At 34.4% G+C, this 26300-nt stretch overlaps 4 protein-coding genes across 9 annotated transcripts in view; all 4 read left to right on the top strand.

Annotated features, from left to right (window-relative positions):
- LOC125876066 (defensin-like protein) overlaps window positions 1-26300 on the top strand; it is a 235779-nt gene that overhangs the window by 63018 nt on the left and 146461 nt on the right. The window lies entirely within an intron of this gene.
- Window positions 4720-10168, top strand: LOC125876061 (uncharacterized). 2 transcript variants are annotated; one of them, XM_049557171.1, is made up of 8 exons: window positions 4720-4858; window positions 6214-6336; window positions 6447-6542; window positions 7677-7764; window positions 8313-8397; window positions 8512-8575; window positions 8661-8750; window positions 9869-10168. In XM_049557171.1, exons 2-8 carry the CDS (start codon window positions 6226-6228, stop codon window positions 9914-9916), a joined length of 582 nt encoding a protein of 193 aa, XP_049413128.1. In that variant the 5' UTR covers window positions 4720-4858; window positions 6214-6225; the 3' UTR covers window positions 9917-10168. The 2 variants fall into 2 exon arrangements, with proteins under 2 accessions (XP_049413128.1, XP_049413129.1); XM_049557172.1 differs by lacking the exon at window positions 4720-4858 and adding an exon at window positions 5756-5813 and having other exon boundaries at window positions 9869-10055.
- LOC125876056 (protein FLX-like 4) lies at window positions 12083-17346 on the top strand. 5 transcript variants are annotated; one of them, XM_049557163.1, is made up of 4 exons: window positions 12083-12193; window positions 14979-15588; window positions 16483-16622; window positions 16838-17345. In XM_049557163.1, exons 2-4 carry the CDS (start codon window positions 15053-15055, stop codon window positions 17095-17097), a joined length of 936 nt encoding a protein of 311 aa, XP_049413120.1. In that variant the 5' UTR covers window positions 12083-12193; window positions 14979-15052; the 3' UTR covers window positions 17098-17345. The 5 variants fall into 5 exon arrangements, with proteins under 5 accessions (XP_049413120.1, XP_049413119.1, XP_049413123.1 ...); XM_049557162.1 differs by having other exon boundaries at window positions 14982-15588; window positions 16838-17343; XM_049557166.1 differs by having other exon boundaries at window positions 12092-12193; window positions 15033-15588; window positions 16838-17346.
- Window positions 18483-24239, top strand: LOC125876067 (cytochrome c oxidase subunit 6b-2). The gene is made up of 4 exons (XM_049557180.1): window positions 18483-18652; window positions 21485-21573; window positions 22433-22514; window positions 24010-24239. The coding sequence occupies exons 1-4, from the start codon at window positions 18644-18646 to the stop codon at window positions 24061-24063; spliced, it is 234 nt and encodes a 77-aa protein (XP_049413137.1). The 5' UTR covers window positions 18483-18643; the 3' UTR covers window positions 24064-24239.

Below are 26300 nucleotides of genomic sequence, written 5' to 3'. Positions count from 1 at the left end.
ATGTCAAATTACTGAAAACTACGTAAAATGTATTGTAAATCTTAACAATTAACAACATTTGATTAACTCTTGAAATTTTATCTATGCTACATACATTGAGACAAGTGGAGTAATATATATTAAGTATTTACAAATTACGTAAAAATATTATAAATTACATTATTAACAACTTAAAATATTTAAAAATCATATTAAATTTAAATAACTCACTATATTTTATCTGTGTCACATACATTAGGACAAAAAATAATAGTTATTGGGCCCGTGCGTAAGAGAGTTTATGCCCAAGTATAATATATAATATTCAATGACTCTCCAAATTTCATTTGTGTCACATAAATTGAGACAACAAAAATAACATATATTGGGTCCATTTTAATTTATTTGTCTTATTTTTTTAAATTTTTTATATTTAAAAATTGCGTAAAAATACTATAAATCATGATAATTGACAACATAAAATATGTTTTGAAAAAGATACAAAAAATTCCATTGATTCTTAAAGTTAATCTATCGTAAAAATACTATAAATCATGATAATTGACAACATAAAATATTTCAAAAATAAATACATTTAAAAAAAATTCTATTGATTCTTGAAATTAATCTATCGTTAAAAATTATGTATAAAATACAATAAATCGTGATAATTGACAACTTAAAATATTTATTAAAAAAACAGAAAAAAATTGACTGATTTTTAAAATTAAATCGTGATAATTGACAACATAAAATTGTTCAAAAATGTTGTATGTGGGTAGTCTTATTGTGCCTTGAATAGCGTCAAAGAAAGTATAAGTTTGTGATAAAAAAACTTATTCCTTTATCCACGCAAACAATTGCTTCGAAAACTTCGTTATTAGCCCCAAAACATACCATTTATGTTATTGGGCCCGTGCATAGCACGGGCAACAAAATCTAGTTACAATACAAAATCAAGATTTAACTGATGAAAAGTTGCTACATGTTCATATAATTGAACTATCTGTATTGAAGAATTATTATAGCAATAGACTTGTATTTACGTATAAACCAAATTCTGACAATAATTGATATCATTTACGTAAAATTCTATATACCTTAATTTTTGTATATACATATCATCAACTTCAACAATTTTGTATCTTTCTAACTCAAGCCCCCACCCAATCCAACCCAAACCAAACAACTTAGGTGGGAATTGATTGTTTGGAAAAGACTAGAAAATAAGTGTCACGCCCCGAGCCTACATCCTGGGCGAGATTGGCACTCGAAGACCATTGTTGGCCCCAAGCGAACCCTTGGCTTGGCTTACTTAACTCAGCGGAAGACAATATTCATACTTATAATGATCAATAACACTTAACTGAACTGAATAATAAAATAACTGAGAATGTTTCAAAGGTTAAACATTCAACTTGGCCAAAAGTGGCAACCCAAGTCTTAACAATAAGAAATGATAATGAAAAGACTCAAAGGACTAACATCTGACTGTCTGTGAAGCCTCTAAAACAACTGAGATGGATGTTGGGACAACCCCACAACATCCTAATGAACTAACTAGAAAACAATGAAAATAGATCCTTCGGAATGCAAGGAGGCTCACCGACTGACTCTGAACTGCTCACTGGATCAACGGTGCGTTGAAATGCTGATCCTAGTTACCTGTGTCTGCATCATAAGACGATGCAGACTAACTGGCATCAGTACATTGAATGTACGAGTATGCGAGTTGGAATGTTAAAACAACATAGGCTTGAAAGGGAAATCTGAAAGAAACACTTACATTGGCTCTTTTCAACTCATGAATACTTAACTGAACTCATTTCAATATAAAGCAGTTTAAAACAAGTGCAATATGAAGAAAAACTGTTCAAAAACATGATGTCAACTCTGTGTATATACAAGGATACAACATAACTCTGAAATGTATGTAAAAATACAATAAACTGATGCATATAAAAATACAATAACTTCTGTGGGAGTTTCTCTAACCGACAACTATCACATAAGAGATATAGTGATGATACAACGATCTACCTCACGCTGCCAGCGCATCCTATACCCAGTCAGAGGTATAGGACATGAACTACTAAGTGGATCCACTAGTCTATTGTGAAAAAGGTTCATCTAAAAAGTATGACCCTTTTCTACCCATGGTGGCTACATGGTTTTATGGAGACGTGAGATATCTGAACTCATGCTAGCCCCCAATTCGGTGCACAATACTACTCCCAAAATATGATACTAGCTCTTTATGTTTAAAAACATACTTCTTTCTTTGGTTTGAGATAATTACTCAAAACTTAGCTTAAAAGCTCTCTTGGAATCGATGTTCCCTTTTCTTGCTTAAATGTGAAAACATTTATAAACTCTTTGGGAATACTTAGTTCCCTTATAACTTTTTAGAAATGAACTCAACTCTTTACTCTTTGCTCAATTTGAAACTTAAGTCTTAAAACAAAGTTAAAACATTCGTTAAAGACTTTTGAAAAACTTTATAAACTTTGTTTTGACTTGCTTCTTAACTTCTAGACTTGATTCTTAACTTCTTTTGACTTTGATTCTAACTTTCCTTGAATTGAATTATGGATTCAAGGTTCATGATCTCATGTTTATGGATGATTTTATGATGTTTAGATGTACCTTAGAGTGTTGGAATCAACTAGAAAACATAGGTACATTGCTAAGGAACTAGTACGAAAAGTAGGGGAAAAATGGGAAGAACTGGCGTCCCTGGCGCTCTGAGAGGCGCGGGGTGCCAACCCTTGAGATTCAAAGACCAAGTTAGGGAGCTTTGGCTGGCGCGGCGCCCCAAGACTCAACATTCAGGGACTGCTTTGGGGGGGCGCTGGCTGGTGTGACGCCCTACCTCCTTCCCCAGGTGTTTGACGACTTTTCTTTTCTGTTTTTCAATTCTAAACCCTCTAAACTTCAATGGTTCTTTCCCCAAACACTTAGGATCATTTATACCCTCAATAAATGATAGATTCAAACCGAAATTACACCCGAAAACATGAATCAAATCGCAAGAAACTTCAACAAAACAACCCACAAGAATTCGAACGAATTTCATCAAGAACTCAAAGGATTTACTTTCAATCACACATATTTCGCTGAATTGAATCATGATTGGCGCGTGGGTGTACTAACCCAACGCTATGTGATCTCACATACCGTTTTAGGGATCACTCTGACGAAATCCACAAGCTATCCTTGACGAAATCGACGAATCTTGAACGTTCTTCTCTTTTCTCCTCTCCTCCAAGCCCTAACGTGAAATCCCAAATTCTAAAACTGACTAAAATCTGATTTGACCCATATTAAACTCCTAAAAACGGATTAAAATTATAGGGCAGTGAAACAACTAAAATACCCCTTGAAATTTCGGATTGGACATTTCCTTAATCCAACTGCCCAACTTCCAAAGGGCATAACTTACTCATACGAACTCAGAATCGCGCAAACTTGGCGGCGTTGGAAAGATCATTCCAAGAGCTTTCCAACCATATCTGGAACTACACCTATCTCATTCTGATCTAGGAGTTATGATCGTTTGAAGTTGACCAAAAACTCACTTTAACTTATTTAAACAAATTTCCAGATTTGTCACTATTTCCAAAAATGACTATTTCAAATTCTTAGCTTCTTCCTAGCTATTTCAAATTGCGAGATGTTACAATAAGAAACTTAAAAGGAAAGGGAAATGATGGGAAATTTCCCTTGTTTTCGTGGACCAAAGAGAGAGTGTAAATATTGTTCTTAGTTTATTGAGCCTGTGATAGAACGAGAGTCATTTTACATCATATCTAAGGGATTTCTTTGTTTGGATAGAAGAAACAATGTCATTCAATCGTTATCAAATTGAATATGGAGTAATATTTTTGTGTTCATGAAAAGGATAGAAAGTCAATATGATAATAGCATTTTCTTATATCGTTAGAAAAATCTCAATTTATTGAACCTTTGAGTAGAATCAAATAGACAATTTCAAGATGTTATATCTTAGGAGCTTAGCTTGTGTGATTCAATTAGAAAAATCTCAATTAATTGGATCTCCAAATATAATCAAATAGAAAATTTTCAAGATATCATGTTTTAGGAGTTTAAATTATATTTTAGGAGTTTAGATTATGTGATTGAATAAATATTCATACGAATGAAAGAATCCTTTTTTTTCTCCCTTTCTTCAAATTACGAAGAGCCATTTTGCTTCCTATTTAAGGGGCTACTTGGTTCGAGCCGAAGAAGTAATGCCACAATCTTTACTAAATTAAATGAATTTTTTTATTTGTGAAGATTCTATCTAAGCGCATTTTACCTCTAATAGGCCATGAACTAAATCAAAATCATTTCTTATAAATCCATATAAAGTAATCTCATTTTTTTCATCGGATTTGAATAAAAATCAAAACTCATTTTCATATTTGTCTAAATAAATATTCATATTAATTTTTAAGCATGAAGACTTATTATTACTTTTGGATGCAATTATTCTTGTATACTCTAATTACCACCAATATAATATAATATGTGATATTTGCATCAATTCAATAAAAACACTACATATAATTTTTTCATAAATTGTTATCATTATTAAATTATAATTAATTAATACACATTTCTATTTTTTAATTTTTATTTATAACTTACTATATTAAATTCAATGTCGTTTAATTTAATTTTATTTTTTGATATTTTTGAATATTAAAAATTGAGTAATAAACAAATCCCTAATTCAAAATTTTCAAAACCTTAACTGAAGACCGCTGGTAAGAGAAGAACTGAACGCCGCTGAGCCTCTCGCCGTCGCCGGAACCTCTCGCCGCCGCCGCTATCAGTCAACACTTGCCGTGGCCGTCTGCGCTGAAGTTTAGAGGTATTGTTTGATTTATCGTCAACTGGCAATTCATGTTTTTAAGGATTAGGGGAACTAATGTATTAATTGAGCTGTTGTACTATCAGAGACGGAGTCAGAGTTTGAAGTTTATGATTTCTGAACTTACTGTTTCTGAGAGACCCTCGGCTCAAGGAACACTTTGGAATATTTTGAATTATGTATAAAGATCACCTTTTTTTGGTGTCCTATTGATTGATGCTTGTTTTTTCCTTAAAAATGGTGGCTAAAGGTATATGAGCACTTTTCATATTCTTATAGAGCTGTCTATGCTTGATTTTTAACTTTTAATATTGCCATCAAATATGTTCAGTAGCTTGTTCAACTGTGTTAGTCTTGTCGTAATTAGAGGACCTGGTGATATTTTTTATTTCTGTTGTTAACCTTGCTAAATACAAGGTGAAACTGCTCCATAGTCCTATATACGAATACTTAATGCTCTTGTTAATGCATATGAGAAGCATGAGAAATTTTAGAACGGAGAGAATGAGGGCCAGGGTTAGCTGCCCTATGTAGTATGTTCGTAGGGGCCATTGTTTAATGGGGCGATAGGCTGACACTCCCCCATGTGTGTTGCTCGATCTCATGTACGTAGGGTCACAATGTGTATCTCAGTTTCTATTACAGTTTAGCTATTACCTTAAAGTTCTAGTTTCAGTTGTCTGCTTACATGTTCAGCTTACAGTTTCAGTTTTGAGTCTATTATCAGTTTCAGATCTTGAATTGTTTACATGCTTTCTGTGGATGCATTTTCTTCGTGGTATGTTTATCCCAGAAGGTCTTGCCCTGTCTTCTTAGGAGGTAGCTTATGGGACTTACTGGGTATCCTTCAGTCCAGTGATACTTAGCTCGTTTAAGCATGTCATGTCATGTGGCAGGTGTTGAGAAGAAGCACATGTCTACGGGCAGTGACAGGGTCTGTTGATTCATACCAGTGGTAGCAGATTTTTCCCCATTTTTTACTTTTAGATATTTTCATTATTCTTGGGAGATGCCCCAGGTTCATTTATTCAGATTTTAGTTAGAGGCTCGTGACTGGGTTAGCTTTCTAGATGTTTTGAAGTTAAGTTCCTTATTTAGTTTGATTGCAATATTTAATCAAGACATTGGGGGTGTGACAACCCAGGCTAAGAATTTTCTTTGATGGGGTACTGCATGGATCCGCGCTGATAGCAAAAAGAAAAAAATGAACTTGCTATAGATTAAAAAGACCCACATGGGATAAGGAGCCATATCTTGTAGTCATTGTTTTGCAAGTCTACCAAATTTAGACTTTTCGCAAGTGTGTATTTTTGTGCAGAACTTGATAAATCTTTTTGGTGTGTATCTTGCCTCAGATTTAAGGAGGCATGTTTTATCTGAGTGAAATAGAACACAAACTGAGGTTGCCACCTCATCTCCTAAACCTTCCACTTAATGAAGCAATCAAAGGAGAGCTTGAGGGTCTCTTCGTGGATAAGGTTCATTTTCTTCTTCTCTTTTGAGGCTGCATTACTGTTTTCAATCCATTTCCCAACTGAAAAAGATTTGGCATTATTACAAGACACTAACTTTTGGACACGATGCTAAGGTTATTGCAAATTTGGGCCTCATCATATCTATTTACGATATTCGCTCCATAGATGATGGTTTTATCTATCCAAGTGAAGGTGCCTCCACATATACGGTATTCTACTTGTTGCTGCAGTTAATCATATTTAGTTTAACTTGAATGGATTCTACAAACATGTATCATCGTCCCTCATGAGAGATTCCCATTTTCCAAACCCGCTCGTTGAAACTGTTTTCTTTTGACATAAAATGATTTCAATTGATATGTTCTCTCGCTTTATGAGTATCACTGCCCCGTACCAGGTATTGTATTTGCACTTTTTCCTTGCTCTGAATATGAATTTGTGATTATGTGGATCTCATTCCTGGGCAGGGATGCAAAGCGACACAACTTCATTCTAAATTATATCTTCCCCCTTCACTGATCCAACCAAAAATATTAAAATGAAGAAGCTAAATTACCCCTCAAATTTTTAAAGAATAAGAGATGTGGATAAGTGCAAGTATCTTTGGTCTTCAATAAATCTGTTACTACCTTCCTTGATATGATCGATATGAAGATCTGATATCTCATTGATTAAGAAAAAGTGCTCAACATCCTTGTTTTTGCCTACAACAGAAACCTTTCAATTAGAGGAATAATGATGAATCCTGGCATGACAACACAATAACCAAAGACACTTATGTGTCAACTATTTTCCGTAATATTGATTTTTTCCTTCAAGGTCAGAGTTAGAAATATCCAATAGTTTTGCATGAAGGGGGTGCAACGCCATCTAAAAATATAGAGAGCATATACAACCCTGCAAGGGTAACATGGAACAAGTCCTTCAGAAATATAGCTTACAAAAAAAATATCAACTTAATCAGTTAGCTATACGAGCAAAGCTGAATCAGTAGCTAATGGTTTCATCCTGTGCCTTAAAATTGGTAAGGGACAAATACTCATCTTGATAAAAGACCAATTAGGCTTTCGAGTGTATTGGCATTTGAAGAAGCAGTTGTGAGATCCTACTTACAGCAATGCACTTACGAGTTCCAATGACATCTTTGGCATGCTAATATGATGTTCTTAGTTGCAAGAAGTTCCGTAATAGTTCTATAGTTTATGAGCTAGTTCTGGACTAGCATTTCGGTGGTATTAAATGTATCATGTGACTGCAGGCTATCATCAATCTGCTTTCTATTGTTTGTAGTATCTTCTGTGATAACATGTTCATTAATACAGAAAAATCATGGTGTCTTGCAGGTCAAGTTTAGACTGATAGTGTTTCGCCCATTTGTAGGAGAAGTAATAACTGCTAAACTCAAAGAGTCCAAGGCAGAGGGTTTGCGCTGTAAGCCTTGCAGAATGCTTACAATTTATTCTCATCTAATATCCTGTCATATATGTTGTGAGACATATTTAGCCAAGTATTACAATCTGCAAGAGAACTATCTAGCACTGGAAACTATTAGTTGTTGAACCATGCAAACCATATTGAAGGATGTATGGTTCATAGTTTCTTAAGGCGTAATACATAAACAAACACTTGAGCACACCTAGACACCTCAACTTGTCTCCACTGTGTTAGTCGAACAATCCAACTTACAAAATTTATGTGACACGTCATCATAGCGTGTCCACGAGACGCAGTGGGGACTAGTTGGAATGTTTAGTTGCCATTTGAGACCAAGTTGAGTTGTCTAGATGTGCACTCTCAAAGTTGAAGTGCTTACCTGCCAGTTGAGGCCAAATTTGACTGTCCGTTTATACATTATACCGTTTCTTTATGATTTTAAATATGTAGTTTATGAAGTGAGATATTCTCATTCTAGATATTCTTCACATCCCAAATCTTTTAGAAAAGGCATCTTAATGTTTGTTCTGTTTTGCGCTTGACAGTGTCACTTGGATTTTTCGATGACATTTATGTACCCGCACCTCTATTGCCAGATCCATCACGTTCTGAGCCTGATCCTGAAAACAAGTAAGTATTTTTTGTCGCAACGTCTAATTTTGTGGTGGGATCTCATGTACTGGTTGGTCTTTCTGAATCATACATCTTAAGTTTCTTTGCATATGGTTTTATTGTCCATTTCAGGAACCAAGTTAGGTGGATATGGAAGTTTGATGAACTAGATTATCCTATTGATGGCGTAGATGAGGTTGTTAGACCGAACAATTTTGCTAATGTTGCACCATTTTGTCAAATGATGTATGTTAAAATTTTGACGATTGTATAAACTGCAGATTAGGTTCCAAGTCCATAATGTTAGTTATCCATCAATGCCTCTTGAGCAAGATAAAGATTCAAAGCCATTTGCACCAATGGTCATAAAGGTATGTCAATTCTTAACTTCATTCCTGTTGTATACTATTTTTTTTGTTTCCCACCGTTAAATTGATATAATTGAGCCACACATATTATAAAGGAACATGTCTTGCAAAAATTTAAACTTCAGAGGATTTAATCTTGGAATTTTAGATGAAACAATGTTGTTTATCTGTAGCATTTGGTCACACTAAGTAGCTATATCTTGAAATCGAGGTAAAAATGGAATGATTATTTTCAATTAGTTGACAGGGGAATTAAAATTCCTATGGAGCAGGTCCTTTAAACGTTGTGTGGTATTCATGACTCAAACTGGAACTTTTTTTAATAATGGCGGTGTTGGGGCCAAGTTGTGCGCTTCGGTTATTTCATCGATTACCTACTACCTCCCACCAATATAGCTACCAGATAACTTCACTATCAAGGCTCATGCAGATAGAAAGAGATCACCTATTTTTAAAATTTTTTTTTTGTGTGTCTGTTTGGATTTGAAGACTTCTTGGGTCTTGAGCATGGGTGAATTTATAGGCTTTAGTAAAAGGCATGAAAACCAATGGCCGCTTCGTAAAATTAGATATTTTATGTATATATTTTCTATAATTGGAATAATATTATCTTTTCCTTTTTCTTTTTTAGTGGTGCACCCATTTTCTAGAGATCTTAGAGTTGTCTCATGTCTCGAGGCCACACCCTTGGGTGCAAATTGAAACTTCTGAAAAGGTTACCTAAACATCATGTAATAGTGAGAACTCTAATGGAAAGATTAGGAGTGACTGTCGACACCTAGTAATCTCATATGAGATAATTACCTGGACAGTATCAATGGACAATCAAGAAGGCTCATGGCCTAGGTTGGTGACTTCCTTTTTACTTTCGAGGGTGCTCGCTTAAGGTCGGACCCAAAACCTTGTAATCTCATATCAATGATCCTTGGTAGATAATGCCATTCATGCCCTTTTTTTTTTCTTTTCTTTGCAAGGTTGAAATGAGCTTTTTGTCCCTTTTTTATGTTAATCTTGCATTTTGGTGTGTTTGAAAAATTCTCCTCTGTTATTCTTATTTCTCTAGTCTTATTTTATTAACTTTAAAATTGAAATTCTGTTTTTTTTTGTTTGTATATTGCTAGGGATCTCTTGATGCTGATGGTCTAGGACCAATTTCATGGTGGATATAGCAGAATTGTTGTATAATCTTGACTAAGGAACTATACAACTATATTTTTTTTGATAGAGAGAAAAACAGTGATTGTAATTTTGACATCATGAGAGAGCAGCAAAATGAGCTAGAAGAGCCATTTTCAAGTAGTGTTCGATTGATCAGATTGATTGGTCTGAGTTTATCGACACAAAAGATTTGTCTAAGTCACTTCGATAGAAAGGAAGGAATAGTTTGTATATTTCGTTGGGGATTTCTGAGAAAAAATATTCCTTCGATTTCTTATAAAAGATATTCAATCCGTTAGAATAGAATTGAAGTGGATATTTATGCTTAGCCATACTTGTTGATGTAAAATCATCTTCCAATCAATAAAAAATTCTTTCAAAGTGACTTGGATAAAATGTACCTATTGGGATATGGTTATAATAATCCTTACCATAAGGTGGATGATTTGCTTTGAATAAAGTGGAAATAAAATCACTATTGCCAGTATCAACTGTTGAATCTCCAAAAACAAAACTTAATGTGAAATTGGGCATTGATTTTATGTTGATGTTGAGACTGATGCTTTGATTATTTCTCGTATCTTTCGATAATAAAAATTCATTACTTATCTTGTCGACGTTAAACTCTTTTGGATGGTGAAATATTGGAGACATGGATACATGATAAATAATTTTTTTTTTTGTGGTGAATTACTGGAGAAAGAAAGATACAGGGAAATGAAATTGTTATTTTTAGAAAAAAGAACAAAATTTTGGGATGAGAGCACTTAATGAAAATGATCTAAATATATTTTTTATATATATAATTGTTTATTTTGACCCACCAAACAGGAACACACAATATCCCTTCCTTGCCTTCAACTCTCTTTTTTTTTTCTTTCTTTCTCGCCCAATGTGCGGAATACAATTAAATATGAATCTGTATCTAAATTTTTTGAAAGGGTTCACTTAGTAATTCGAAGAGTTATCGCGGATGAGCCACATGCAGGTTCGACATATAAATCTATGCAACATAAATGAAGCACACCACGATGACAACCCTTTTCGTTTCGTGAAAGTCTCTAACAGAAAAAAAAATTGTAGGTGATAACGCGTTCTTGCTTCTTATCTTATCTAGAGAGGAACAACAAAATACTTTCTATTGATTCTTACATTAAGAATAAAACGCTCGCTAATAAAGATAATTTCATATCCAACAAGTCTCAAATTCAAAATTTCAAATTATAAATGATTGAATACTTACCTTTCCTTCAAGTTCTAAACAATGGACAAATATGAAAAGCCTATTGTATATTTGAATGCTTCTTTGATTGAAAAAAAAAAAAAGAATGCCTTTGTGGATTTTTTAAAATTATCTTTTAATATAAGTTTTTTTCTTTATATGATTATGAAGTTATATGGAACACTCATGTGTCAATATTTCACATTATACAAAATTCTTAAAGAGTTTTCAACTTTAAGTTCTTTAGAAATATAGATTTTTTTTCATTATTTACTTGCTTTAAAAGACAAATTATTTAGTTCATCTTTTGCTTTAAAGTGCAATTTAATTAGTTTATTTTAGCAAAAAAATAATAATTTTGATAGTATTATTTAATCTCTTATTTGATCGTCTTTTTAATTTACTAATAACTAACACATGCATCCTATTTGGTCCTATTCTTATATATAGTAAATCATGGAAATTATTTACATTTTTTTTACTTTATTTAAAAGTTAGTGTTTCGTTATGAAAATATCCAAATATCTGTTTTCACTTTTAATATGTAGCTGATGGACTAAATGTGACTAATATGTATGTGTGCAATAAAGTAGCTATACTGAAGCATATATGGAATCTTACAAAGAAAAAGGATAAATTATGAATTGTCACAAAAATTATAACCTTCATCTTCGACTCCAACTTAAAAAAGTTCAAATAAAATGATCACGTATTTCATTTTTATGACCAAACGTCTACTAATACATCCTATTCAATTCTATTCTTATTCTAATATATTCTATTCATTTAATATAACATCAATAAAAATTAATACCAGTATAACTCTATTTTTCAATATTATTCTTATATACCATCCCAAATGACCCTCGAGGGAATTGGAATTTATCCATATCTAAGGGACTAAAAGTGCAAACTTCAAAAAGTTCCTATAAATGACTACAAGCTTATTGTGACAATTTTTTCTTCTTCAAGTGAAACAACACAACCCTTGAATGCCTCTATACCCTTCGCAATTTTGCTTCTCTGATAGAAATTTTTTCCTTAATGGGCTGTTATTAGTACAAAGGTATGATCTTTTTCTCTTTTCTTCTTATGGGTATGTTTTAATTTGATGAAAAAAATCTTAATTTGTCCAGCCATTGTTGAAGAACTAAGTTTTTTCATTTCTTTTTCTTGTTTTAGTCTGTTCTTGTTGATTTGGGTTTTGTTTTTATCAGGGAGATGAAATTGTTTTCTTGTTTACTGATTAAAAGAAGTGATTGTGTTTATGTTGAAATGTTACATCTTTTTTTTTTTTATGTCATTGATTGAGTAGGGATGTATAGTTTTGTTTATTTGTTTATGCCCCTCTTTGATTTTCTTGATCTTTTGTTGTGTTTATCTGTTTTGCATTGACCCTTTTAGGTTTTTATCCTGAAAAGATTTGTTTTTTGGATGACTGGGGTGTTGGGGTTAGCTTGAGTTTGTACTCTGTCTGTCAAGGAGTTAGAATGGATAGGTACAAATCACATACTGTTTTTTTGGCTTTGTTGGGATTTGAACCTGAGACCTAATGGTACTCAACGACTCCATAAATCAGTAGGGTGTCCCTGAAAAGGTTTGTATCTGTGTTTGGGGGTTGATAGGTTATGAACAGCCCGCAAGAAGAAAAATAAAGGTGTGGTTGTGTGTGTGTTGTTGTAGTTGGTGGGGTTGGGTATTTTCTTTTGGAAAGCCATCATGGAGGCAATGGTAGTAATTTAAGATTCTGATGCACACTCAGTGTTTGTTTCTTGAAATAGGAAATCGGTGCAAGTGTTTTGGGGATGCTAGGTTATGAATAACCAGCAGGAAGAAAAAGCGCAGGAAGGAAGGGTTGTAGTTGGGGGGTTGAGTGTTTATTTTTGAAAAGTCATCGTGGAGGCAGTGGTAGTAATTTAAGATTCTGATGTACATTCAGTTTGTTGTTTCTTGAAATTGGAAATCGGTCCAAGTGTTTGGGGGTTGGTAGGTTATGAACAGCCGGTAGGAAAAAAAAGCGCGGGAATGGGTTGTTTTAGTTGGTCGGGTTCAGTGTTTCCTTTTGGAAAGTTGTTGCGGAGGCAATGGTAGTAATTTTAAGAATTTCTGATGCACATTCAGTTTGTTTGTTTCTTGAAATAGGAAATCAGTGCAAGTGTTTGGCGGTTGCTAGGTTATGAATAGCCTGCACGAAGAAAAAGCGCGGGAAGGGGTTGTTGTAGTTGTTGGGCCTGAGTTTTCTTTTGGAAAGTCATTGTGGAGGCAATGGTAGTAATTAGGAATTTCTGATGCGCAAGTCTGTTCGTTTCTTGAAATAGGAAACCGGTGCATTGGTAGGTTATGAACAACCTGCAAGAAGAAAAAGCGCAGGAAGGGGGGGGGGGTGTAGTTGGTGGGGTTGAGTGTTTTCTTTTGGAAAGTCATCGTGGAGGCAATGGTAGTAATTTAAGAATTTCTGATGCAAATTCAATTGTTCGTTTCTTGAAATAGGAAATCGGTGCAAGTGTTTGGGGTTTGCTAGGTTGAAGAAAAAGCGCGGGAAGGTGTTTCTGTAGCTATGTAAGTAGGTCTAAGTTTTCCAAGGATGCCCGATGCCATTGTTATTACTCCCTCCGGTAAAAAATAATTGATGTTTTAGCCTCTAAAAGTTGGTCCAAAATAATTGATGTTTAACATAACCAATTCTTTTCCCCAAATTTGTCCTCGATACATTCCTAATCCTGTAATCCCGATGATAATTATGTCAACCAAAAAATAAAAGAAAATCATAATTAAGGGTATTTTAGTCAAAACCCTTCTTAGTTTTTAGGAGTAAGTGAATTCCTAATTCATTATTCATGTGCCCAAGCCTAAAACATCAATTATTTTGGACCAGAGGGATATTTATTTAATTTTAGTGAAGCGATTCCAGTAGAGAAATGATTCTCTCAGGTATTAGTACATTAAAGCTGTCTTTCTTCTCATTGTGTATATATGCTAGCAAGTTGCTGAAGTTCCTTCGTCACGCTGGGCTCCCTATTATTTGTAATCCCGAAAGAGCCGCTAAGTGACTGTACATCTGTCTTCTTCTCTCCCTCAATAAAAAAATTGAAGGTTGTGAAGAAACCATATTGTTTACAGAATGACTAACCTCATTATCTGATTCTCCGTCACTTAGCTGCAGCTTGTGCCTACCTGCCTAGTCATGCTCGTTTTCGGTTTTCAAATAAATTAAATTAGGAGACATGTAACTGGTGTGATACATAGTAGTTGTGGTATTTCTCAAGTAGCTTCTTGTCCATCAATTTCTATTACTATCTACTGTCTCTTGTATTTTGATTATCACACTTTTTTGGTGTAGTTAATGTTCCTTTTTTTAGAATGTTTTGTATAGTATTTTGCCATGATCTCTTCACTTCTGTTACTTTTTTTCCGATCTGCTTTGATATGCTTTTCCTTGAGCCAGGGGTCAATTGGAAACATCCTCTCTACCTTCCAAGGTAGGGGTAAGGTCTGCAAACATTCTACCCTCTCAAGACCCCAGTTATGGGATTACACGGGATATGTTGTCGTTGTTTAACTGATGTGATTAATAGTACATGTAGTTTCGTCTGCTTAATTTTCCACAACCCAAGAAGTGCACTGTTTTAGTTCTATTACCCTATGTTTTCTTTTTTGATATGGCGTCCTATTACCCTCTGTTAAAAGGTTGCACTGCTGGTTTATGATGTCGATCTTCCTCAAATTAGCATTGCTTACCCTGTATCCTCAATTATTTATGATTCATAGTATGAAACTTAAGCTCCTAGCCTTAAATTGGTAAGCTGCAGTTATTTAGAATAATAGTCTCATAGTTTATTTTCTCTCCAAAGCAGGTAAATACTTCCTAATATTGAAACCTTAAAACAAGTATTCGCCCTTTTTAGTTCTGGGGCCTGGTGAAAAGATGGCTTCCAGAAGACAAGTACCAGCATCATATGGACGGTCACTACAAGCTCCAGGAATGGTGCTTCATGAAGAATTGGCTGCTGGCAGCCACCGCATTGATCCATTTCCTCCTCCTGAGCTTCGGCACAACAGATTTGCTGCTAGGGCTGCAGAGCTAGAACACCTTGCTGGAGACCATCATCGGTTGGCAGCTACATATGTTGCCTTAAAGCAGGATCTTTCTGCTGCTCAGCGAGAGGTACTGAAACTCGATGAACATATAAGAAGTACTCAAACAGAAAGTGATATCCAGGTCCGGTTGTTGCGTGACAAGATTGCCAAGATGGAGGTGGACCTTAGAACCATTGAGAGTACGAGGAAAGATGTGGAAGAGGTCCATTTGGAAGCACAAAGCTTGGTATCAGCCAATATGGAACTGAGCGGAAAAATACATCACGTTATGCAGGAATTGGAAAAGGCTCATGCAGATGTCAAGAAGCTACCTGAGATGCATGCTGAACTTGATTCCTTAAAGAAAGAACACCAGGAGCTGCGGTAAGTTGAAACATGTCTCTTTTACCAACCTTCCTCCAGGAAAAATAAACCACAGGTCACTACTATTTAATTGTCTTGACTTGCTGTTTAGGTGGAAGCATGAACAGATTCCTTACGCATTAATTACCCTTGAAAGAGCTTCCCCTACCCATTACCCTTGAATGGACTTGGTTGACTCTTCAAAAATTTCAATGGTTGTGTGCCGGATACTCCAAAACTAGTGTATTTTTGGAGAATCCGACATGGGTGCGGCATCATTTTTGGAGAGTCTGGCAACATTGATGTATGGCTATCTATCAATCAAGTATGCATCATTTCCAAACTAGTCGGGCTGGCTTTACAAATTCTTCGTATTTGTGTTGCTCTTTTAGACGCATTTTATTCCAATATTAAATATTTTGTCTTTTAAGACTAATTATGGGTTCTATAGAACTAGAGGGTTCTCTAAATCTTACACTTACTCCTATTGAATGTACAAGTTTCTAACTCAAATAGGAGGACTCGTGGAAAACACCGGATCTAATGTGAGTGCAACAACAATAACTAAAGCTTTATGATCAACTGTCATTGCTTTTATGGATCCTTTGTTTCTCTTTGCTCTTAACCAAGTCCACAATGATTTCGAGAGATTATAGGTCGTTTGAGATAACTTTCTCTATTATATTTTTGGTTCACCTTGTAAGTTTTGATCAGACTCGGTCATTACGGTGTCACACCTATTCGCCTATGCGTAAACGTCCAAAATTCACTTAAATATTATACTGCCTGGAATTGTTAGGGTATAGAATTTGGATCCTGCCATGTTGATAAGATGTCTTTATGACTGCATGCCATGTGAAGCATGACTCTCTGGATTCCGTAATCGTGATTGTTTTACTTTATTGGAACATGCAGCAAGACCTTTCAGTATGAAAAAGGTTTAAACATAGAGAAAGTTGAGCAAATGAAACTCACGGAGAAAGAATTGATTGACATGGCCAATGAAGCGGAGAGATTGCGTGCTCAGGTGGTAATTACCGAGAAAAGAGCTCAAGGTAATCAGTATGCTAATATTCGGCACATCAACATTATGCTAATTTGGGCTCCTTTTCTGTATCTAACTATCTATTGTTCATTTTGAGCCGAGGGTCTATTGGAAACAACCTCTCTACCTTTTTAAGGTAGGGGTAAGGTTTGCGTACACACTACCCTCCCTAGACTCCACTTGTATCTATTTATCATATATGCTGAGTATTTTCATGTTCCGTAGGTATTGATCCTTATGGTCACCCCTACATGAACTCAAATCCCATGTATCCAGCTCCTCCTATGCATCTACCGGCCCGTGTAGACAGTTACCAGAGATCTCATATTCCGGTAGCCCTTGGCGCTATGGGAGACTCAACGTATCCATATGGCAGTAGCGTAGCTGTAAGTGCTCAGGGCGGAACGGGAGCTCCACCTCTCCCCAGTACTGATGGCAATGTAGCATGGGGAGAAAGTCATGATGCTCCACAAGCCGGGAGCTGAATTTTCTGCTGTGTAATTTTTGGTCTGCTTGGCAAAGGTTGAATCTTCGAGATGTCAACCGGTTTTGCTTTAATCCAAATTTAATTTTAACAGCTCTAATGTAAGATTTGCAGGGCTGAAACAGTAGTTCATGAGACTAGAGAATTGTACATTTCAGTATGTCAACTTAGTTTACCTGCACATTTTCTAGTCCATGGAATATTTTTTGTTTTATGGATTATTAGTAAAGGGCACTTCTTTTCATATTATTTTTTATATGCGGTTACTTGGGACGAGAGTCTTTTGGCAATGACCTCTCTACCTTCACAAATCACAAGGAAGGGTTAAGGCTAGGTATACACTATCCTTCTTGTGGGACTACACTAGGTGTGTCATCGTTGTTGTGGCAAATGATACTTCTCTATTTAAATGTGTGGTTGAATTCCCGATGCAAAGGCCCTTCAAAATTAATTTGCAAGTATTTTTTAGTAATGATATGTATTCGGGTTAATTTGTATGCACTTCGTTGGTTCCTAGAGATAGAGGTGGAGCTACTTATGGTGAAGAGGTTCAATTGAATCTACATCGGTAAAATATAATAACCAATTTTTAATGATGCAATGTCCCGTCTATTCCAAATTGTCCAATTATCTTAGTTATACTCTTTTAGGGTTGTTTGTTATGGAGATTAGATAGACAGTTATTTCATTGATTGTAATATTCGATCATATGAATAATTAATTTCATTATTTTAGTACAAATAGTGGAATAAATGATCTCAGAATAAATAATTAATTTCTTTATTTTAGTACTAATACACCTAATCAAACGGATAAAATAACAGAAAATAATCTTGTATTTTATATGGAGAGTATTATCCTTTAATGAAGAGATTATTATCCTTTATTACTTGTACCAAAATCGTTCAACCCAAGGAAGCCATCACACACTTTTCTGAATTTTCCTACTTGATCTTTTAAGGGAAAACATACCTTCTATTAGTTGTTTTCGAAATGTCGATTTTTTTGTCTATGCTAAGGCAACAACAACAACATATCAAATATATTTTCACAAGTAGGATCCAAAAAGATTAGAGTAAACACATATATTATTCTTACCTCGTGGAGATAAATAAGTTGTTTCTGAAAACCCTGACTCAAGCAATTCATACCAAAGCAATTTGAAAAAGAAAATACAAAAGAAAACATAACAAATAATAGATAAAGCGTAACAATAACATTCAGAGCATCCAAAACGTTAGATAGTAATCAAAATCAAAGGGCAAAGAAACTATAAAAAGAATATTAATAATATTGGTATGCAAGGAGAAAGAAAAAGACCCTTAATTTTTTATTTATTTGTTTCTCCAACATAAAAAAAATTACCTTTTTTGGTCAATGAAACAAAAAAAGAAAAGAAAATGATTTAGAAAAATTGAGAAATAAAATTTGAAAATAACACCCAAATGAATCGGATCCAAAATTATAAACTTATAATTAACCATTCACTAATTTTTTTCATTTTGAGTCAATTTTGAAGCTTCTTCTCTCATTGATTTGCATCAGCCATGGCCGAGGTAATGCAAAAATTTTCCAAGAAAAGACAAACCCTAGTTTTATTTTGTTTTAATTGTTTATTTTCCCTTTTTCTAAGTTTTTTTCATTCGTTTTTGATGATTCTATAGTTATTCATGGATTTCAAAGGATTTAATTGATATATGGTAGAATAAACATAAAAGAACAAAAAAAATTTCTTATAGAAAATTTCTGTGCTTTCTTTGGCGATCTGTACAGCTTTTCTGTAGAATTCATGTTGTTGGTTATTGTGGTTGATGTGTATGTGCTTAGATAAATATGTATAGGTGTGGGAATTTTTTTTTTGTGATAACTATGGTGTCTGGACAAGCTTGCGCGCACCTCGACTAGTGGTTGGTGTGTGTGTTTAGATAAATATGTATAGATGTGGGATTTTTTGTTTTAATAACCGTGGTGTCTCGGCCAACTTACGTGCACCTTGACTAATTCCATGGGATTCATGCCACCTCCCACTAGGAACTAGGTAATTTTTTCCACCAAGGCTAGAACAAATGGAAAGATATTGTCTAGTGTTTTGTCTCTGCGGAGATTTGGACGTTAGACCCATGGTTCTCAACCTATTTCATTGAACGCTAGGTCTCACCCTTGGGCGTAAGGTGAGTTCTAGTTTTTTTTAAGTCAAAGAATTGCTCTTGTAGAGGTTATTGGTTTTATAGGTTGTGGATGAATATGGAAATTGGTGTATGGAAAGGTGTAAAGTCCAAGTCTTTGATCTAAGCGTTTTCATGTGAGAAATAACTAAAGAACTAAAACATGAAGGGGGTAAGGTTGAATATTTTGGATGAATAGGTTGCTTAATGGAAGGATTGGAGTATTGGATTCAACTAGAATGTTAATGGTGAGAGCAGAGGTGTATCCAGAATTTTGAGATGATGGGTGCACTATTACGAAAAGGTCGATCTAAGATATAAATTTGATCGGTTTAACATTTAGGTTCTTATCACTAAAAATAATTAAAATTTTAAAATTGTAGGTCCAAAATTATTTCTACCTATCCAAACCACTTGGAGAGGTGTTATTCAATTTTAGAAATGAAAATAAAATGAGATAAATAAAAGATTCAAATTTCTAACCTCACTTAGAGAGGTGCACCTAATCATAATCGCACGGTATGATACTTCAACTATGGATTCACATATCTATATTTAATATTTTTTTAAAAAATATAACACTACTATTAATGATTTCAGGAGGGGAGCATGGGTTCATGTGAACCCAATGACCCCTCCTGGATACGCCTCTGGGTGATAGAACAAGGAATTCTCAGCCCTGTTGCGATTTGGTACTAAGATCTAGCAGCAGTTTATATTGATGTTTGAGGTTCCATCTCAAAGGCTCATAATGAGTTCTAGAAATTGTTAGTTTGTAGCCTACAAGGTTTGAGTATTTTGCCCTTTTAGTGAGATGGTGATATATGATAGAGTTGATATAAAAGAACAGATTTCTAAAGAAAATTTCTGTAGGTTCTTTGGCAATCTATGCAGTTCTCTGTAGAACCCGTGTTGCTGGTTGTTGTGTATGTGCTTAGATAAATTTTTATAGATGTGTGAGTTTTCTTTTGTGTGTAAAGGTGAGATAGTTCTTTGTTAAAGAATTGCTTGTGGAGGTTATTAGTTTTATGAGTTGTGGATGAATATGAAAGTTGGTTTCTGGAAAGGTGTAGTCTTTGATCTAAGCCTTTTTTCCTGGAAGAAATAAAAAAAGAAGAAAAAAACTAGAAGGGGAAAAAAGTTGAAAAATTTGGATGTTGTATAATTGAAGGATTACGGTATTGGATTCAACTATAGTGCTGGATTGTGATTGAATGAAGAGAATTTTTTGGCAGTTTTGTGAAATATTACTAAGCTTTAGCAGCAATGTAGATTGATGTTTGAGGTGTGAGGTCTCATCTCCAGCTTAAATGAGTTCTAGAAATTGTTAGTTTGTAGCCAACGCGCTTCAAGTATTTTTCTTTTTCACTGAGATGGTACTAAGTTAATCGAAAACAACCTCTCTACCACCCAAGGTAGGGATAAGGTCTGCGCACACTCTACCTCCCCATACCTCACTTGTAGGATTACATTGGGTATGTTGTTGTTGTTGGTTGTGATAAGTTGATCGAATTTGTAATCAGGTTAACAATTCACTTAAGGTCGATAACATGTTCAAGGTTTTTACTATAGAGATTATGTGAGGCTCGTCTGTGGAAATGACTTCTTAAGTTTCTCTCAGTATTTTTGATAACAAGGTTGCTTAGTGTCACTGCGTTTAAAGGATGGGTGACATGATGTTACCAGAAACTACTGTGATGTTTTTTTTTTTTTTTTTGATTTGCACCGGGTGTCCGAGTCTCTTTGAGCCCCGACTAATCCCGGGGGTGCACAGGCCCTCGGCAAGGAGTTTCCCGCAAGTGCACCACGGTTAATTCAGGTTTCTACTGTGATGTTTTCAGCATCGTGGTAAAGATTTTTCTTGGTTTTAGAATGTTTTCTTTTCTTTAATCTGATTCCACTCCAAGTAAAGTGAATATGTTTACCTGTCACATTAAGTTTCTCAATTTAACTTGCAGTTTGGTCTAGATCTTCTGGTTTGTGTCATTCAGAAAGCTTCAGTTAGAAATAGAGAACTTTACCATTCTTGTTGTAGTCAGCAAGTATTATATTGATAAAAGGTAAAAACAAATTGTAACTAAAAATGGAAGATAAGTGGCAGTGCTCTCTTTTTAAGGTGTTTAGGAATTTTCTGCAACTTTGTGAATGTATTTACTTCACTTGGATTACTTCGGTACTTGTTATTCAGTTTTGTTTATGCCTTCAACTCTGCGTGCCTTTCAGATTGAACTTAAGACTGCCCCAGCTGATTTCCGGTTCCCAACAACCAACCAAACTAGGCACTGTTTCACTCGCTACGTTGAGTTTCATAGGTAAATTCCCATGCATTTTACAGAATTTGGTGCTTCGTAGACTTGTTTCTTCTGTTGCTTGGTTGCCAATTGAATCAGTTTTTGACCATTATTTTCATATCCGTAATAGTGCGAAAAGAAGGCCCGGCTCCAAGTTGTTCAAGAATAGTGGTGTTGAGTTTCTGTGTAAGCATGGCGTTTAAAGGATTAATAATCCCTTTAATAGACTTGGGAATTGATCTTTATTTCTTCTCTGAAATAGAACAATGAAAGGCTTGGTCTAGGCTAGTCCACTAAATTAAAATCATCTGCTAAACTAGGGACTGAACTCTCAATATTGAAATTGTGCTTAAGGCGGTTTGAAATCCTGCTTAATGCAAGCCTTTCTGCAATGAAACAAGAATTAATTTACGACATAATTAATTGTGCGTTACTCGAAGCGAAGGTTGTTCATGATCAACCTCTCTACCTCCTCGAGGTAGGGTAAAGGTCTGCGTACACTTTACCCTCTCCAAACCTCACTGATGGGACTGCACTGGGTTTTTTGTTGTTGCTGTGAAGACGCACTTATCATCCTCCCATCCACCAACCGAAAAATGGTAAAGAGAAGAAATGGTGGATTTAGTCAAGTATGGGGTGGAATTGGTTCAAGATCTGATGAAGTCTATTAATTTACATGTCCAACCTTTTGAAAAAAAGGAAAAAAATGTCCGTCCAATATTTTTGGTCACCTTTTAGAAGATCATTTAACTTGATACTGCCTTTTCTAACCTTAAGAACTTGAATTGTTCTTGCAATATGTGGATCATCAGAAGTTGTTACTTTGAGGTGTAGTCATTTGTGGTTGTTTTACCAACTCTTGCTTCTTCACAAACCTCAGGTGTGTTGCTGCAAAGGGTGATGAGGCTGCTGACTGTGAAAGATTCGCAAAATACTACCGTGCACTTTGCCCTGGTGAATGGGTGAGTCATGTGCTTATTAAATTGTATTTTGGTGTAGTTAAAGTGATTAGGTATCTTCTAATTTGTGGTGGGTCGTAGTTCATCCCTTTGCTTTTTCGCATTACCCCTTCCATTCCTCAATTTTTTTTTACTTGCCTATGAAAATTTTACAGAAGTTTAAGCCATAATTTGAGTTGAAAGGGCACTTCAATATAGACAATGACTTTGTGAATTTGCGTATGATCCTTGAGTCGGAATTCTCTGCCTGACCAAAGTACTTTTCCTTATCTCTTCAAATAGTACACATGGATGTGTTAAATACGTATGTGAGTCTAAACCAACCTTTTCTATGGAAACCAGTGTGGGCAAAAAAAGGTTCTCTATGGTGTAAACGCTGCAGGGATCTCACTTCTGCATTCAGTTTTATTATGTTTTCTGTTTTCTCAAGCTTTCAGCTAGTGGCCATTAGGTGAATTTTGTCATCGGCACAGAAGATTGACGTAAATCTGGCCAAATAGAAGAGATATCTAGGTTGTGTGCATGAATATTGAGCAGCTTTTTGAGGGTCTACCACATTTCTCCATCTTTTCTTGATGTGGGAGAAGGACTAGGTGATTAGGTGTGTCATGACATGCTCCGTGAATACATCCTATCCTCGTTCACGATATGCCATAGTTCCAGGCTTTTCATCAGATCAGTGATCCACTCTATTACTATCAGATTGTGTGTTAGGTATCTCCTCTTTCGGGTGACGATTAGCCGTCTCGTGCATTTATCATTTGTCAATCAAGTCTGTGGGCATGTCTGTGGTGCTACAAGTATTACACAGGAAGTGATTCTAAAGCCAGTTTCCGGGAAAAAAGAGATAATGTGATTGGTGATTTGTCTATGTGAATGCTCAGTCATTTTTAACTCCTAATCCTTTTAATTTTCTTAACACATTTGGATTCATATGCCTTTACCTCCTAATTTGATGTCAACTATTTCAATTTACATGATAATCTACAACTTGGATATGTAAGGGACTCTCGATTTTTTAAAATCAAAACACCACCCAAATAATTTGTTATACGCAAACAAAGGATTCTACCTCCACGAGGTAAAGGGGTAAGGTCTGTGTATACTCTACCCTCTTCAGACCCCGCTTATGGATTACACAAGTAAATTAAAACGACTCCTTATAAACAATATTGGATTTAGTGCAACTATACCAATGGTGAGTAAGACTCAGTCCCAACTAGCTGGCATCATCAAGTCCCTTGCTTCTATCGTGTTGTGTTTTTATCTAAATTAATGGTTTTACGATCCAGTGATTTTATTCCTTTATTTTGTCACAAGTAGATATCTCATGTCATAACCTATATATGACATTTGTCATGTTGTTCCGACCCCCTACTGTTCGACCTTTGATGGTAAACTAAGCTAATTTCTATGGCTGGTTTTGTCATGTTTCGAATTCCTTTATCTTTTCTCATCATGGATATCGTGTTTTCTTAATTCTCGCCTGTTTCTGCAGGTTGATAAGTGGAACGAGCAGAGGGAGAACGGGACTTTCCCAGGCCCTCTTTAATTAATAACCATCAGATTTGCAGCATCCTTTTGGTTATTATGAAGAAAGCATTTGTTTGCATTGATATGTTGTTCTTGTTTGAATTTTCAAGGGATCAATAAGGAAAACTTCTTTCTACTTGTTATTTTCACTTGAAAAAGCCTTGGGAGCTTTATACAGTTTCTCAGTTTTTCATTTCATGGATATTCATTCTTATTCTGTTTAAAGATATGGTTTTTTTCTTCTCTCATGTTGGGAATAAGTATAGCTCTTTCATTAAGAAAGAGGATTTGATTATATGCTGAATTTTGCTTTACTTGAGCCGAGGGTCTTTCAGAAATAACCTTTACCTTTATAAGGTAAGGGTAATGTCTGTGTACACACTAACGAAAGAGCTAAGCAGATTTCACTTGTGAATACATGACCTTTTTTTACCTATGTTATTATCACTTCACCATAGTGAAAATTGACGTTGGAAGCACCCAAGGGTGTGATTTAATAGTCAATGAAGTGCGTCAGGAATCATGAGATATAATACGTACTTTGTAGAATTAGTCATACATAAATTGGTTTAGGTATCATGATTTCTTTTTAATTGTTGGAATATGTATTCATCAACATGGTCAAGTGTCTAGTTGGCATAATTAAAAAGCAATATTCTTAATTTTAATTCATTTATTTGTTAATTATGTAGGTCTTAACTTATGTGTATATTTAAATATGAAAAAAAAACATAAGTAGACACTTTTTTATTAATACTTAGTACATCTTTCTTCTCTTTGCTGTCTTGGTCAAATTCAAAACAATAATAAAATGAATATTTTTTAGGATTATAAGTGTACTTTTGTCATTTAATCCAAAAAAAATAATTAAGGAATTAGGTTTATCTAAGCTGTGTTATACATGTGATATCCCTCAAGTCAATGGAATTTTTTTTTCTCACTTTTTTTTAGTATCTTCAGTTTTTTTTTTAAAAATATAGGTGGGAATTTCAAGGTGGCTTTTGTTTGAAAGTAACTGAAAAATAGAAATGTGTGAGTTGTGGTAAAATGGTGAAATATCACACATTTAATTAGAAATATCGAATCTGTAAATCAAGAAAATTCTATTGAAAACGTTATTCTAAAAATAGGAAAATGAGTCCAAATTATATAATATGATAAAAAAGGAAGAGTACATTGAATGAATTAATGACTGATATTTTTAAGAACATTCCAAGAAAGTTCATTATTAGTATCTTATGTTAAAAAAAAAATACTGAAGAAACTTTCATATTTTACACGTTACGCGTACTATACCAAATTTGGTCAACATTAATATAAACTTTATAAATATCCCATTGCCTATGTGTGGCCTATATATGGATTATTTTTATTGTCATATAAAATATTTCTACCACTATTATTAAAATATATTGATCGCAATGATAACGTTTATTGTTGTGTGATTAGAAGGTTATTGATTTAAACAAATTAAAAATAATTTTTCTGAATCGTAAAATTTAGTGTATCGAATTGCTCCTTTATTATTATTATTACTTGATGACTTCAGAATTTCCAATGAGGAAAGTCAAATTAATTCTTTCTTCTGACCTATTTACATAGTAAACTTCTCGACAAAATTACTTAATTCGAAGATTTACTGAAAATAACTTCTCTTTTTGTTAAAGTGAAGTTATGTACACGTTACTCAATTCTTCAGACTTCACTTATAAAATTGTTATATTATTTTTCTTTTTTTGTATCCTTAAAGACCTTTTCAAGTCATATACGTAATAATTCAATTACGTGGGTAATGAAAATGATATTTTGGAACTTTCAAGACTTCTTCACCATTTATATATTTAGAAAAATATAAACAAAGAAAACTTCTTCACCACTAGTGAAAAAATGCATTAGTCTAAAGAAAATTATTGCAATTTAAGATATTTTAAACTTTAATGAAAGAATATAATATTGTAGGACCATTTAATTAGAACGGTAGGTATGGTGTAAAATCATGCTACTTTTGGAAGCTTATTAAAAGATAAATATGAGAGATTGAGATGATTGTGATTTATGATTAATTGAAAATTCGATATAAAAATAAAGGAAAGAGTGGAAAATTTTTCATGAGGAAACCAAGCGAGTCTATGGAATAATTTTTAAGTCTCGTTGCAAATTTGAAAGATTAAGAAACACAATTGAAAAATATTTATGATTATAGATTGATCATGCTTAAGGCGGAATTAAAGCTCAATATTTCTACATATAAAAGCT

This window comes from Solanum stenotomum, chromosome 9 (genome assembly GCF_019186545.1).
Source record: "Solanum stenotomum isolate F172 chromosome 9, ASM1918654v1, whole genome shotgun sequence".
Taxonomy (NCBI): Eukaryota; Viridiplantae; Streptophyta; class Magnoliopsida; order Solanales; family Solanaceae; genus Solanum; species Solanum stenotomum.
Note: the sequence above shows the minus strand (reverse complement) of the source record. Positions and strands in the feature narration are given on the sequence as shown.

Bases quoted from the DNA above. Each gene is read 5' to 3' on its own strand.
- LOC125876061 (XM_049557171.1), top strand. From the start codon at position 6,226: ATGTTTTATCTGAGTGAAATAGAACACAAACTGAGGTTGCCACCTCAT. The intron at 8,398-8,511 runs GTAAGTATTTTT...TGTCCATTTCAG, and splicing joins GAGCCTGATCCTGAAAACAA to GAACCAAGTTAGGTGGATAT. The intron at 8,576-8,660 runs GTTGTTAGACCG...TATAAACTGCAG, and splicing joins CTATTGATGGCGTAGATGAG to ATTAGGTTCCAAGTCCATAA.
- LOC125876056 (XM_049557161.1), top strand. The intron at 15,589-16,482 runs GTAAGTTGAAAC...TGGAACATGCAG, and splicing joins AAAGAACACCAGGAGCTGCG to CAAGACCTTTCAGTATGAAA. The intron at 16,623-16,837 runs GTAATCAGTATG...CATGTTCCGTAG, and splicing joins TACCGAGAAAAGAGCTCAAG to GTATTGATCCTTATGGTCAC.
- LOC125876067 (XM_049557180.1), top strand. The intron at 21,574-22,432 runs GTAAATTCCCAT...CACAAACCTCAG, and splicing joins CGCTACGTTGAGTTTCATAG to GTGTGTTGCTGCAAAGGGTG. The intron at 22,515-24,009 runs GTGAGTCATGTG...CTGTTTCTGCAG, and splicing joins CACTTTGCCCTGGTGAATGG to GTTGATAAGTGGAACGAGCA.